Raw genomic sequence first — 16,299 nt, forward strand, 5'->3', positions numbered from 1 at the left:
CTTGAAAAAAAATCAGACCTATAGAGAAGCAACCAAAAGAAAGCAGTGTCACAAAAACCTGGAGTATCAGATGCCACAGAAATGTAAAAATTGAGAACAGATCCTTCAGTTCACTATTTTAAAGATTTTTGCCAATTTGATGTATGAGGTGGAACCTCAGAATTATTTTTACTTAAATTTCAATTATCAGTAATTTGGAGTAGTCTTTCATCTGTTTATTCATAATTTGTAATTCTTTTGAGAGCTATTTGTTCACATGCTTTAACAATATCCTTTAGAAAATAGCTTTGGCTTTATGTATTTGTATTAGTTCCCTATTTATCTTGGATATCAGTCTCATATATTTTTCCCTGTTGATGTCTTCCCTTCTTAACCTAGGTTTCATTCATTGTACACATGCTCTAAAACTTTTCAGTTTCATTAATCAGTTTCCTGATTTTATCTTTTGTTATTTCTTAGATCCTTTGTTTGATTAAGTCCTATCCCTTAGCCACAGCTGTCAAAAATACCTGAAATGGTCTTCTTCCAATGTGTATATATGTATGCACCTGTGCATGTGTGTGGCTTTTACTATACAATTGTATTCTCCTTGAACTTTTTGTGACAGATGGTTCAAGTTGTTCTGAACCTAGTCTCTGCCAAGTTGCTTTCTGGTTTTCCCAGAAATTCTTGTCAAGAAGGGAGTTTGGAGAAGATAATGAATTCAGTTTTGAACATGTTGAGTTTATGATGTCTATAAGACATCCAGTTCAAGATTCCAATAGGCAGTTGAAGATGCAAGATGGAATGTCAGGAAAAGAGGTTAGAACTGGATAAATCCATGTAAAAATCATATGCTTTGGAGGTGATAGTTGAATCCATGGGAACTAATGAGATCACTAAACTAAGTGATATAAGAGAAGAGAGCCCAGGAGACAGCCAAAGGGGATATCTATGGTTAGTGAATGTGATGTGGATAAAGATCCAGCAAAGAAGACCTCTACCTCTACCCTTGAAATTATTCAGTTTCCTTAGGGTTTTTAAAAATCATCTAATGTAACTTTTTAAACATTTTATTATATTACCAAACGGCTGAAGAACTCTACAAGTTTACAGGAAAATATACTTGTGATTCAGAATTAATTTCAAATTTTTGTGGTACATTATTATGCTGAAATCTTTCTGCACTATTGATATAAAAGTGATTCCTTCATTTAGTGAAAAAGAAGTATATAACAATAGATAAGGTCCTTTCCAGTTCTGATTTTGTTTTGCCTATATGTGTATATATCAGAAGAGTGGTGTTTAGAATGGAACGAAATGAAATGATGCCAGAGTTCTCAGAATTACACTTCACAATTGGGTATTGAAAAAAGAATAAGGAGGATGTTTTCTTCCCCATTGGGCCCCATTATCCCTTATACCTCAGGCACCCAGTTTGGAGATGTACTGAGTGGTTTGGGGTTTCCAAGTACAGAAGTATAATTAAAGACCAGAAATTCTAAACCCATATTCCCCACCCTTAGATGCCCACACTTTCCTTCAATAACTTGAGTTTCATACACCTGGGAGTAAATTTTTTTTGACTTACATCGTCTTTCGATTTTAAAAGGTGACTGTGGAGATAGATTACTAAACCATTTTCAGCACCCTTTTATCGTTCTGTTTCACTTTTAAGAATTTCATGATACTTAGCACTAAATAAATAATTTTATTTTTCCATATTTGCCAGATTCTCTTCTAACGTAAAAGATATTGACATCTCTAAAAACTTCCTTCTTCCCATTTAGGATCTCAGACTCTGCATCATTGGCAGCAACTTGCACAACCAAACCTAGGAACCATTCTTGATCCACGTCCAGGGGTCATTACAAAAGGATTTACTTTATTGCCAGAAGATGCTATTTATCACCTTTCTGATTTAGAAGAAGATGAAGACGGGGGCATAACGTTTCAGGTTCAGCAGTCTTTTCAGGAGGAAGGGAAATCTTCAGTGTCTAAGCCAGTTCTTGATATCTTTCTACCACCTCTTACTTCAGCCAGTGTGCCACGTACAGGTAACGTAGAGCTTTGAGTTGGACATAATTTTTCTTAGAGGTCTAAATCATCAGTCTCCATTGCAGAATGCTTGACTTTCTGGGTGCTTAACTAATTTTGTCACAATTCCATGGATATTGATCTGTTCAGGTGTGAAACAGTACAAGTTGTAAAGTTGGTAATTTGGCTAGAATATTGTTTTTAGAAACTATTATGTTTTCTTATGACTTTTATGTTTAGTGATCTGAAATCTTTTGTAAAAGAAAATCTCAATCTCAGAAGATTTAAAGTACAGATTAAATTTTTCCAAACTAGAGGAATAAAATTTAGTTCTTAAGACAGCTGTGTTCACTTCAGCTACTTGATAAATTAAAACTAATCTGGCTTTGATTTCAAGTTAAAAATTGTTACATGGTATAGCAGTATACTACTGTCCAGTCAGTACTGTGACCCATACACAAAACTTAAAATTCTCATAGTCTTTTGGCACGTAAACATGAGGCATAAGACATTATGAGAGAAAGTAACTTTGTACCCTTTATATAACCAAACTAGTATATTTTGTACATTTAAATATATTTTGGTTTCCTGTTTGGTATACTAATCTGCATTTTTGCCTGTTTATAGCCTCAAATCCAGGAAAATGTTTATCTTCCACAAACTCCACATTTACCTTTACCACCTGTAGGATATTACATCCCTCTGATATCACTCAGGTTACCCCAAGGTAAGAGTATTCTCAATCATCTGATGGGTTTTTTGTTTGTTTGTTTGTTTGTTTGTTTTGTTACAGGACTACATTCTCTATTTTAGAGACCTTGACCCACAAATTCAGAAGTTGAAAAAAAAAAAAATCAGCATAATTCTAGCTAACTATTCAGTGTATAATAGTATACTTTATATTCCTTTTTGACTTACCAGATACCATGAGAAATCTTGATCATATCTGTTTCATAAGCAGACTTATGATAACCCTAGAGCCTTTTTTCTCCAAGTTGTTGTACAGTTTCTTTACGATTTTTACCAAAGGTTTCAATCCGGTGCATTTTGATTATTTTCTCTGGAAGGAAAGTCTGTTTTTCCTTTACTGTTAATACCTTTCTTCTCCTTTTTAATTCTTATTTTCCAAAATGACTGGATTCTAACTCTTTACAGTTTCTTTTCTTTTCTTTTTTCTTTCTTCTTTCTTTTTTTTCTTTTTTTCTTTTTTTCTTTTTTTTTTTTTTGCTGAGGCAATTGGAGTTAAGTGACTTGCTTAGGGTCACACAGCTAGGAATTGTTAAGTGTCTGAGGTCACCTTTGAACTCGTGTCCTCCTGACTTCAGGGCTGGTGCTCTCTCTATCCACTTCATCACCTAGCTGCCTCTTGACAGTTTCTTTTGTCAAGGTGGAACATCACCTCATATCTTCCTTGATTCATTTATTTATACCTAATATCTGATGCAGCCTAATTTAATCATTACCAACTTTTCCTTCTATTGTAAAGGATGGGGGGGGCAGTAGAAGATATGTGGCTTATATACATAGGTATGTTATCAAAAGGATGATATTGAAAGTTTTTATTATGTTTTAAAGGTAGTGTATTACTAGCAAATTACTGTACTAAGGAGAAAAGTCTTTAATTTAGGCTTTATCTTTGGTTTATTTATTCTTGAATAAATCCTTTCTCGAAAAACAATAAAACCAATAAAATCTGACCTTAACTACCTAATGAGATTATTGTATAGATGGAAAAATATACATAGCATTCTTTATTTAAAAACTACATAAATGTGAATATCAGTGTTTAAAAAGTTCTCATTGAATTAATTTTTTAAAAATTATGTGAAATGTTACAAGATCTCTTGTGCAAGTGTATTCGAACAAGTTTGTAATAAAGAATATAGATTTTATACATTTATATTTTACAAATGCAAAGTGTTGTAAAGTGCTTAAAGGGATTTATAAATATTGAATATTAATGAAATTATGCTCATTTATAAGGCTAAGCAATATTAATGATTTGTGTAAATAGTCCAAAATTATCTAATTATTCAGCCGAAAAAGCTTTTGTTCTAGAAAGTGTTCCATCTTGATGCCAGATTTGGGATGATTGATCTGTTAATTTATTTCTTAAAAATCCCCATGAGCTCTTGATCAGATTTATTCAAGAACCAAAGAATATTTTCCAGTCAGGAAGTTAAACTTGTCTTCAAGAACAATCTTATTTTTCCCACAGGTAACTGATATATATTCCTTTGCTAATTTTGATTTCTAATTTGAAATTTTTATAAGGCATAGCAATATGCTATTTTAAGTTTAACTGAGAATTTGCCTTTTAAAATTCTAATAAATTGTCAAAGAAAAATCCTTTTCTTTTCTCATATCCTTTCTGAACTTTACATTGTCCCAGACAGAATCTTACTAAGATTCTTATGCCTTTAGTCAAGGACACAACTTTTAAGTATATACGTAGCTTCCAAAATTTGTTTAGCCAGTAAATGTTGAGGAATTATAATGTCTTTCTCAACTCTTATTGCCAAAGCTAGCATTTCTAATACAATATTGAATAGTAATGGTGATAGTGGGCAACCTTGTTTCACCCCTGACCTTATTGGGAATGGTTCCAGTTTATCCCCATTACATATGATGCTTACTGATGGTTTTAAATAGATGCCACTAATTATTTTAAGGATTATTCCTATACTCTCAAGTGTTTTTAATAGGAACGGATGTTGGATTTTATCAAATGCTTCTTCTGTATCTATTGAGATGATCAAATGGTTTTTGTTAATTTGGTTATTAATATGATCAGTTATACTAATAGTTTTCCTAATTTTGAACCAGCCCTGCATTCCTGGTATAAATCCTACTTGATCATGGTGTATTATCCTGGGGATGATTTTCTGTAGATTTTTTGCTAATAATTTATTTAAGATTTTAGCATAAATGTTCATTAGGGAGATTAGTCTATAATTTTAAAAGATATATATATCTTTATATATAATATATATTATATATAAAGATATATATTATATATAAAGATATATATATCTTATAATGACTGATAAGGTTGTTACTTTTTTTTTCTCATTGCTTTCCTTTTGAGTATTGTCCAGAAAGCAAAGATTGAACTTAATTCTTTCCACTACTATAAGGGTCAGAGTTGAAAACCACATCTGTACAGTGATACTTAAAGTACAAAGATTTATATAAATTGACTTTTGTATTTCTGGGAGGAAATTACACTCTAACAAAAATATCACTCAACATTACCAAGTAGTCCATTATAAAACACACATTCCTTCTCTAGGAAGAGATGGAAGTGAGTTGGTTTTTTTTTTTAATTGTTTGAAAAGGGAAGATGTTATGTGAAAGACCTAAAAATAGTCAAACCTTATTTTATGTATTGCTATAATTTATTTATAGACTAGAAATATTCATTTGAAGGTTATAAGAATTTATTTTATTAGTGTATTTCATGTATAGAATAGAAATGTTCTTTAAAAAGTTCTTTAAAAATTTGGTTGTATAATAGCAGATTTCCACAAAGCAAATTATTTACACTCTGACTTTTATCATATAATTAAAAATATATTCCCACATAAATAGTTTCTAGTCCTAATAGACTGAAAATCCCACCTCAGTACAATAAATATACAGTAGATTTTCACAAAATAATCAAATCTCTAGAGTAATGATAATAAATGAAAATAAACAAACACATTAAATTACTGCCCAGGGTCACACAACTAGTAAGTATCTGAGGCTGAATTTGAACTTGGCTTTACCCAGGTCTGGCACTTTATCCACTGCACCATTCTAGCTACCTCAAAGCTAAAGGTATTATCTAGGCCCCAGCTCCTTAAACTATGGTTCCCTACATTGGGTCTTATAACTGAATGTTGAAGTCTAGAGATTAGGATTTATTATCAGTAAATATTTAATTTGTTTACCTATTTTATATATCTTTATACTCAGGGTCATATAAAAATTTCTTGGACGGAAAGGGTTTATGAGTGAAAAATAGTTTAACAAGCTTTGATCTAGACAAGAGCTCTTAACTTTTTTTGTATCATAAATTGTGTGACAGCTTGGTGAAGCCTATGGATTTGTTATCAGAATAATGTTTTTAAATGCATAGAAAGATACATAGGAATAAAAAGGAAATCAATTATATTGAAATTCAATGATCCACAAAAAAAAAAAAAAAGAAAGAAAAACTGACAAATCCCACATTAAGAGCTCCCGATCTTGCCATCTAATCTGACTCTTCTGTGATGTGCCCTGACAACTTTATTTAAGGCACCTCGTAAAGGGAAAACCACTAGTTCCTAACCAGACTGATCCGCTTGAGTAGCTCACATTCTTGGGCATTTCCCCCCATTTCTGCCTCTTAAATACTTGAAGACTGCTGTATTGTTACCCAGTTTTCTTCTCATGCTAACCATCCTCAGGACTTTCAGTGATCCTCATTTAGGATATTGATCTCTGCTAAACTAGCTGCAGCATATTAATGACCTTCCTACAGCATGGCACCCAGAACTGGGCACAGTCCTTCCAGCTGTTGTCCGAACAGCTCAGCGACTAAGGGCACCTGCCTGATCTCAGTTACTCTGCCTCTCTTTGTGCAGCCACAGATCACGTTTGGCTGACACAGCCCATTCCTGGCTCATGTCCTCCTTGCAGTTCATTAAAACCCCCAGAGAGTTTTCAGATGAATGGTTATCTAACCATGACTGCATTATCTTATATTTGTGAAGTTGATTTTTGGATTAATTAAGATTTTATGTTCTTCCATATTAAATTTCATCTCAGTTTCAGCCTAATCTTCTAGTCTATTGATCTTTTTTTGGATCCTGATTCTATCATCCAGTAGGTTAGCTTCCCTAAGTTATAGATTATCAGTATGCTTGATAAGTATGCCTTTATCCAAGTGATAAAAATAATTAAAAGCACAGAATGCCATATGGACGATGCTTAGAGCACTTAAGAGTCCAGCCATTTCACTAAGTCCAGTCCTATATGTGGCTATACTTTATTCTATTTCATATCTCTTCTCCCCAAAGCATAGTGTGAGTTTGCTCCCCTCTCCCAAAAAGAAGGTCATTTTTAATTGTAACAGTTTTCTGTTGAAGGTCAGAAGAAGTCACAGAAAAGCATGACAGCTTTGAAAGTTACATGATGAATTAATTTTATGCTTAAAAAGAAAAACAAGCTGTACTTAAAGAAATTCACAGTTTTACAGAAATTCCTCTTTTTCTGTTCTATTTATGTGAAAATGCTATTTAGGGTTTAAGTACAGATTTTTAAAAAAGTTTTTAAAAAATTTAAAAACTAAAAAGATTTTATTTATTTATTTTTAAGGTTAAATATTGAAGTGAACTGAAATTTTAGGTGGAAGAAATTAAGTATTAATAAATTAGTTATTAAATTATTAAGTATTAAGAAATTATATGGTATATGTAATATTAAATCTTACATTAACATATGCTGTACTAGACTTTAAAATATATCAATACCTACCTGTGTTCCTTTCTAGCGAGACCCATGGGAAAGGGATTATCTAGCCTTTTAAATCCATTAAAGAGCACTAATGTGATTATTCTTTTAAAACATATTTTTGCACTTAAAAAATGTTTTGAGATGCACTCACAAAAGTCTTGTATAAAATGTTGATAGTCATCATAATGAATATGCTACCAGTCATCTGTGTTTGTTTTTAGCTCCAAGTTCCCATCATTATCCTGTGGAAGTACCGGTAGCAGTACACCTAGTACAGCTATGAATTCCCCAGCCCTGTCCTACAGGCTGAGCATCGGGGAATCTATCAGCAGCCGCCGAGACTCTACAACTACTTGCAGCAGCACCATGAGTCTGGCCAAACTTCTGCAAGAACGAGGCATCTCTGCTAAAGTATATCATAGCCCTATTTCAGAAAACCCTCTCATCCTCTCCGCCACTAAAGTCCCAGCTATTCCCTCCACCCCACCAAATTCTCCATCCCATTCGCCTTGTCCATCTCCTTTGCCTTTTGAACCCCGAGCATCTCTTTCTGAAAACTTTCTTGCCTCTCGACCAGCTGAAACATTCCTACAGGAGATGTATGGCTTGAGGCCTTCCAGGAACCCTCCAGATATCGGCCAGATGAAGATGAACCTAGTGGACAGACTAAAGAGACTTGGAATAGCCAGGGTCATCCAGACTCCTGAGATGAAGGAAAACAAAATAAGCCAAGGGACAGAACTTGGTCTGCGAAGACCAGACTCTGCTGCCTTTTTAAATGCAAGTAGCAATCTTTTGGGTGGTCTCAGGAGGAATCAGAGTCTTCCAGTCATGATGGGCAGCTTTGGAACCCCAGTTTGCACATCTTCTCCCAAAATGACTATCTTGAAGGAAGACTGAATTTTCATACGAAGGATAAACTCATAGTCTTATGTGAAGGAAAAAGAAAGTTGCAGAAAGTTTGTGGATGTGAAAGGAAAAGGATAATGAAGATGAATGTGGTGAGAAAAGCACAGGAGAAAAGATGTGGTATCGAAACACTTATAATATGGGTGAAAGAGATGGATACAGATATTAGAAAGGAAAAGACAGAGCACTCCCGGAGCCTCAGGGTTTCTTGACTTGAACCAAAAAAGAAGCAGCAGCAGCAAAACTTAAGTAAAATTCTTTAATAATAGAGCATGTCTGAATTAAATTGTGGGCTTGTATTCTCATCCCTTTCTGGCTGAGAATCACAAGCAGGAAGAAGTCAATTTATAGAGACGAAGAATGAGAGCAACTTCCATTGTCATTTGAAAATCCATTCTTTTTTTCAAGGCTGGTCCCTAAGCCAGGGATTAATATGATGAGTCCAGGCTGTTACTTAGCGGCTATGAGAAATTTTTACATTTTTCTCATCTGCTATTTAGTTATAAGCATGTCTATCACCTGCTATTTTCACAGTTCAAACAAACAAACAAAAAAAAACAAACTAGGAATTTTACCTTTCCATCAAATCAGAAGAAGCCCATGTTTCCTTCTGCCTCATGTCCACCAAGCAAATAGGAGAATTATACTGAGCACAAGCACTATTCAAATTCCTTTTATATTTGTAGCCACCTTTACAGTTTTTAAAAATTTTATATTTTTGTACTATGCAAAAAACCAATGCTCTTAGGAATTTCTTTATTATTTTCTTTTTCTACTTTAGCAAGCTTAGTGAACTGCAGCTAATGAAATTTCCTTTTGGAGGAGTGCAATGGTCAAGACATATGGACATGATTATGTGTGTTTCAGGTCTCCTTGGAGGCTGGGAAGAGTATAAAGAAAAAGTGCAATCCATAGGAATTGGGGGATGTTGTATTTTTTTTTTTAAATAAAAAGTTGTTACAACTTTGGAAAGGAATCTTTCCAGAGTGGGCTATGCATATTTTTTAATGGAAGAATACTTATATTTGCACAAAGAAATTCTCAGGCACATTGAATTATTAGAAACTGAAGAAATACCCAGGTACATGCTTTGGGGTTGTTTTTTTCATTTTATTCAATCTAAAAAGAAAAGCATAACGCAAAATAAAGACCAAACAGGGAGTTGTTTTTCTGTGTTTGCTTGGTGATAACTATCTCTTTCCCCAAGAATATGCTTTTTAAAGGCCGAGGTTGCCTTTACTCTTCCAAATAAATTCCCTTTACATCTATTGGCATCAGCAGAGCAGATCTTGTGATACTGGATTTCAGATACCAAAATAAAATGCAATTGTAACAGGAAGAAGCACACCCATTTTTCTCAGACCCACTGAATGACATCTGCACCTCCATATATTACAGTAGCATCATTGAATAGGACAGAAATGACTTATTGCCCTTTTTGTTTCCAGATGGGAACAGCATAAATCTCTTTGGTGCTGACTTATGTGGATCTTACCACTTTGCCTCTTTTCTATGGGTTAATTTTGTTGATAACCCTGATTTAGTAAAAAGAAGGCTTCTTTGGGTGAGCTTTTTTGCCTAGAATAATCATGCTGTCCATAAGACTTATAATTAGCCTGTTTATCAGCAGCAGATGATTCTTCCCTTTGGCTGCTAGAGGCTACTTCCCAACTTTTGAGAAACTGTGGACTCACCCATGAGTATAAAAATCTCAGATGGGATAGGTCAGGAAAAAAATCAGCTAACAGTTGTACATTGTCAATCGTGAGTTTTCAATTCTTTTAGTGTTTTTTTGTGGTATATTTTGATACAGCTTCAAGTTTTCTAAATGATAACTTTTTTTTAAAAGTGAGAACAACTTCCTCTTCTTTCCATCTTGTGCCTAAAGAATGCAGTCACATGTTCAAAGAGGAATCCCAAATGTGGACATTTAAACTGACCTGAACATGTCCCCTAACTGAAGGATACTAAAAGAAAAATTCTAGTTGCCTAAATTACAGGAAAAACAAATCCCAAACCTCCATTTTTTTTTTAAAAGGGCATTTGAATTTGTATTTCTTAAAGTAACTGTATAGGCGTCTTGCTTTCCTTATAGTTAGATTTTTTTTTTTCTTTTCCTCAAATGAACTAGATTTTTATTGTGTCCTTTTGCTAGAATATTTATGGTTTCTGTGAAGAAGTGCTGCAGCAGAGTGCACAGGAGCCAGAAAACCGCACAAAGTGTCAAATGTCAGGTTTCTGTAGCCTATTATATATTTATAGAATAAACTAGATTTTGAAGTGTTCTCTATTAAGGGAATTAGAATTTACCTTCTTCCTTTTCTCCCCCCATGCCCAGCTAGCCCTGTAATGATATCTAGGTAGTAATCAACAATTAACTTAAGTAGCAGCCAAGTAAGCAAAAATTTGGTGGAAGATGGAGTGGAATGTCAGCATTTGGCCAGAAGGTAGAATACCAGTCCATGTTGGTCATTAAGAAGTGGCTCTGTATAAAAAACCAGGTGGAAAAATTGCAAAAGCCAATCAAATGTTGCCAGTCAAATATTATCATGGTACATAGAATCTGAGAATCACATCAGAATTTTGTGATGAGATGAGTTTCCAGTGTTAAGAAGTCTCCTAGACTTGTCCATCATGCTGCTGTTAATAATCAGATAGGTTTTTGCTATCTTCACAATTTCCATGTTGGACTTGAAGACTCATGTCAAAAAGTAATTTTTTTTCTTTCTGGACTTTAAGGAAGTTTTCTGTGTCTACACCTCTCGAATAGAAACAGTTAGCTAACAGGCTAACTACCTAAACTCAAAATAACAAGTAACCTCTCCTACACAACATTGGAGCAAGATTAGCACCTGGTTTAACTGCTGTACATTCCAACACATCTGTCAGGTGCAAAATTTGAGAGAGGAAACACATTAGAAGTAGGCTTACTGAGAGCTGACTCCCTGTTATTTATACTTGATACAATATTAAAGTATTAGTTCTGACAAATGAAAGTACACATGCATTCTCTGTGTCTGATCTTCTTCTTAGAGGTCAAATATATATATATATATATATGTACTCGCCATGTCCAGCACAGAAGTAAAATGCATTTGTGTATACAGGAGTAACTGCAGCCAAGAGTGTGGCAAGGAAGGGTCTGGTTGCTGGCTAACCTTGCCTGATGTTTAGGATTGTGGGCTTTTGTCAGACAGCTTTGTGCATTTGATTTTATTTATGGCATGTAAAAGATAATAAACAGCTTCCTTTTTAAGTTTGTTTGTTCTGTTCTGGTTTTGTCTCAGATCTTTGTCTTTTCCTTCTGTTTTTAATTGGGTCGAATACTAAAAGATTTCCCTCCATTTCTGTTTGCTGCTCATACTCCTCCTATCCTCATATAAACTGTGAAGCTTACAAGGGAATGGTCTAATGGAAAACCCTCGGATTAATAGTTCTCCTGCCCCTGCCAACAATAAATCACTAAATGATGTAGGATAAATCATTCAATATCTGTTCCTCTATGAAACAGAAATCTACAAACTAGGATTAACATCTCCTACCAACTTGGTAAAAATTTTGTGAATATGAATGAAAACCTTTGGGGGGGAGGGGGAGGAAAGGGTATTTAAAGTATATTTTAGTGAAAATACCTGTATTTGGACCAAAATATCTCAATGAAATACAGTATGCCGCAGTTTGGCCTCTAAAACTTGCCAATTTTAACTATTTTTAATGACGTCTTACAATTCAGTTGACTTGAGCAGAATGGGAGAAAAAAGATCCAAGTCAGCCTGTGCCCCTATATGTTCTTAGTAGTAATAACAGTTAATTTTAATTAGGCCTATTCTAAAGGGCCTTATTTGTTAGGTTCTTAATGCAGCTATTCATTTTAAGCCGTTAGTATAGAAAATAAAGTGAATTTTAGTTTCACAGGTATCTCCTCCTTGGATTTCATATACTGCATCTAGGTTGTCAAGAGTTCATTCCAAAGTAACGACATAAAGGCACAACTTTGGTTTTATGTATTTTCTACATCTTTTGCATTTATGTTCTAATTTGTATTTCTTTTACAACCATTCTGTGTATATCTAGGTCTTAGAGTTTTTTAATCTAGAGCTGAATGGCACCTTAGATCTATTCTGGTCCAATCTCTTTTTTTTTGCTCCCCCTCCCCCCCCAAAAAAATTAAGCAACTTGCCTCAGATTACACGAATAGAGTGAGAGCCAAGAGTCCAGTTATATTATTGGTATCTTGAGGATAAAGACAGTCTTATTCCCTTGTATTATCAGGGCCAATTCTTTGCCATAGCAGATGCTTTAATAAATGTTGAATGATTAACCCCATATTGGATCTCTCCTATATTATTAGAATAGCCTCCTCATTGGTCTTCCTTATCTTGATGCTCTAGCCAACTTCTTCACACAATTCACTATTTTGATCTAGTTCCTTTTTATGCAAAAAAAAAAAAAACTTTCTACTGGATAAAAGCCAAATTCCTTAGCCAAAAATCAAACTCTTCATCTTTCCTTCAAAAGATCTCTAAAATACTTATAATGAATTTGGCAACAGTAAAAGTTTTCTGAAGGCAACAACAAAAAGTTAATTCAAAATCAAAACTCGTAAATTGAATCTGAGGTATTTCTGGCAGTACTTACTCATGCTGCATTGTGGGGCTTTGCAGCCTTGGTTCTGAACACAAAATGCACTTTGCATCACACATGCAGGAAAACACCTTGGCTAGGATTTGAGAAACAGTTACATAAAAATTTTTCAGGTAAAAAGGGGTCATGAGTGGGAAAAGTTTAAGAAACCCTGATATATAGTGTCTCTGAACATAATGAGCCATTAACTTCTAAATGCTCCAGGTTCTAAGTACCAGGATGATTAAATTACAAATGAGTTGTAGAACTAACTTTCATTTTCCATGCCAATGAAATCACAGGTCCAAAAGTACCAAATAATAGGATTATAAAATGTGTTAGTTTTAAACCCTTCTGCTTAGCCTTTAATATATACATACACATATACACACACAAACACAAACACGCAAATGTGTCAATGCAGAAAAGATTTATTCAGAAAAGGCACTAGAAGAAATCATTGCTAATTGCTATTATTTTCAAAATATTTTCTAATGAACCATGAAAAAGTTGGATGGGGTCATCATTTTTTACCTGGACTATTGCATTAGCCTGCCTAGCATGCTGTCTGTATCTATTTGCTCTCCCTTCCTCTCCACCTCTACTAAATCACTAGTCCTCAAATACGGATCTGACCATGTCTCTCCCTGATGCAAAAATCTTCAGTAGCCTCCCATTACCAAATACAAACTTCCCAATCTGATGTTTAAAGCTTCCCAATCTGGCTCCCATCCACTTTTCAAGTCCCATTTCATATTACTGAATTCCCTCTGGGGATCAGCCAGACTGACTTTATTCCATCTTCCCTCTCTATGCCTAGGCTCCTTCTCTTCCTCTGAAATACACCTTTCCTCCTGACCCCTCCTCTTAGAATTCTTCAAAGCAAAGCTCCAGTGCCATCTAGTATATGAAGCCTTTTCTCATTTCCTCAATTGTTAATGCTCCTGAAATTCCCTTGTTTAAATAATAGTTTTTACTTATCTGTGTATATGTTGATCTACCTGCAATAAAATATAAATTCATTGAAGTACAGAATTTTTTCATTTTTGTCTTTTTATATATAGTGCCTTGCATATCATAAGTACTTAATATTTCTTTAAAATGATGAATAGGCTGATTTCAGAAAAGCCTGGAAAGACTTATATAAACTGATACCGAGTGAAGCGAGCAGAACCAGGAAAACATTATATATAGTGACAGCAAGATTGTATGATGATCAACTATGACAGATTTAGCTTTTCTCAGCAATACAGTGATCCAAGACAATTCCAATAGACTTCGGATGGAAAATACCATCCACATCCAGAAAAAGGACTATGGAGACTGAATACAGATAAAAGCATACTATTTTCACCTTTTTGTTTTATTTTTTCTTATGTTTTTTTCTCTTGTTCTGATTTTTATTTCTCAATGTGACTCATATGGAGATACGCTAAAAATTATTGTACATATATAACCTATATTGGATTGTTTGCTGTCTTGGGGAGGGGGGAGGTAAGGGAGGAACAAAGAAAAAAATAGAATTCAAAATCTTACAAAAATGAATGTTAAAAAAACCATTTCTATTTGTAACTGGAAAAAATAATAAAATAATTTTTAAAATAACTACTTTGATTTGTCTGAAGACCTATAGCTAATAAATAACAAGTAAAATTTGAACCAAGAGCCTCTGATTCCTAATGTTCATTCTTATTTTTTTAAGTTTAATAATCACAAAAATAAAGACAATATAGGTCAAGTCAATTGGCATTTATTAAGCACTTATTACATGCCAGGCATGAGCTTTAAGTACCGAGGGATACAAAGAAAGGCAGAAACAATCCCTATAATCACATACCTCACAATCTAATGGGGAATACAACAGGAAAGCAACTATGTACAAACAAGATATATACAAGATAAATTGTAAGTAATCTCAGAGAAAAAGTATTAGCATTGAAATGGAATTTTGGCTGTAAATGGAAGCCAAGGAATCCAGGAGGTAGAGATGAGGGAGAAAATTCCAAGCATGAAGGACAATCAGCGCCCAATTTGGAGCCAGGGTGGAAAAGTTATAAAAAGACTGCAAAGGCTGAAGGAGAAAGGACAGGCTTTGAATGCCAAAAAGAATTTTACATCTGATCCTAGAATAGCTGCTGGAGTTTGAGCAATGAGGGTGACATGACCAGGTCTTCACTTTAGGACTATCAGTTTGACAGATGACCACAGGACAGACAGGAATGGTGAGGAATAAGACAGGGAGACGAGACAGCAGACCTTTGCAATAGTCCAGGTCAGTAGTATCAAACTCAAAAACTGATCCCTGGGGACCACGTAGTAACTTAGAAAGTCACAAATTATTATATTTTATTGTATTATTTCTTAAGCATTTTCCAATTTTATTTTGATCTGGTTCTGGCAGCAATTCAGAGTTTTGTAAGTCACAAGTTTGACATTTCTGGTCTAGATAATAAGGATATGACCAAAGGGGGGAAAAGGAGCATATAGGGGAGATGTTATGAAGGTAAATAGGCAGGACTCGGTAACTGATTGGATATGGGGGAATGAAAAATCAAGGGTGACGTCTAAGTTGTGAGTCTAGGTAAGTAGGAGAATGGTGATGTCTTTGACAATAACAGGAAAGTAAGGAAGAACAGATTTGGGGAGAAAGAAAATGAGTTCAGTTTGGGATATATTAAGTCAAATATCCAATTTGAAATATCCAATAGGCAATTGAAAGTACAAGACAAGTTCAGGAGAGAAGGTAAGGTCAGATAAGCAGATCTGAAAATCTACCTGGAGATGGTATCTGAATCCATGGGAGTGATTATTATCAAAGGGAAATAATAGAAAGAGCAGCGCCATATCCAAAAGGTATGGGTGTGACTCAGATGTTTGTTGTATCACATCCAACTCTTCATGATCCCATTTGGCATTTTCTTGGCAGAGATACTGTCGTGGTTTGCCAGTTCCTCCTTCAGATCATTTTACAGGGTAACAGAGACAAACAATTAAGTGACTTGCCCAGTATTTCACAACTAACAAGTGTCTGAGGGCAGACTTGAACTCATGAAGATAAATCTCTGATTCCAAGCCCAGTGCTCTATTGCACACATAACTGCCCATGACCTGCATGAAGATCCAGCAAAAGAGATTGAGAAGTAGTTTGATAGGTAGGAGATGAACCAGAAGAGAGCAGAATCACAAAAACATAGGAGAATATCAAGGAAATGCCTTTTCATCTTTAGCAATTCTTATTTCCTGAAGATATTCTTGAAAAACTCCTGA

General features: G+C 34.5%; 1 protein-coding gene across 5 annotated transcripts in view; it reads left to right on the forward strand.

Annotated features, from left to right (window-relative positions):
• TRAK2 (trafficking kinesin protein 2) overlaps positions 1-12,870 on the forward strand; it is a 68,276-nt gene extending 55,406 nt beyond the window's left edge. For all 5 annotated transcript variants that reach the window (XM_031958331.1, XM_031958333.1, XM_031958330.1 and 2 more), the window contains 3 exons: positions 1,770-2,036; positions 2,644-2,743; positions 7,722-12,870. In XM_031958331.1, the coding sequence (XP_031814191.1) occupies positions 1,770-2,036; positions 2,644-2,743; positions 7,722-8,400 (1,046 nt within the window). In that variant the 3' untranslated portion in view covers positions 8,401-12,870. The remainder of the gene's footprint in view (positions 1-1,769; positions 2,037-2,643; positions 2,744-7,721) is intronic.
• Positions 12,871-16,299: the final 3,429 nt, after the last annotated feature.

The sequence above is a fragment of the Sarcophilus harrisii genome, chromosome 3 (assembly GCF_902635505.1).
Source record: "Sarcophilus harrisii chromosome 3, mSarHar1.11, whole genome shotgun sequence".
Taxonomy (NCBI): domain Eukaryota; kingdom Metazoa; phylum Chordata; class Mammalia; order Dasyuromorphia; family Dasyuridae; genus Sarcophilus; species Sarcophilus harrisii.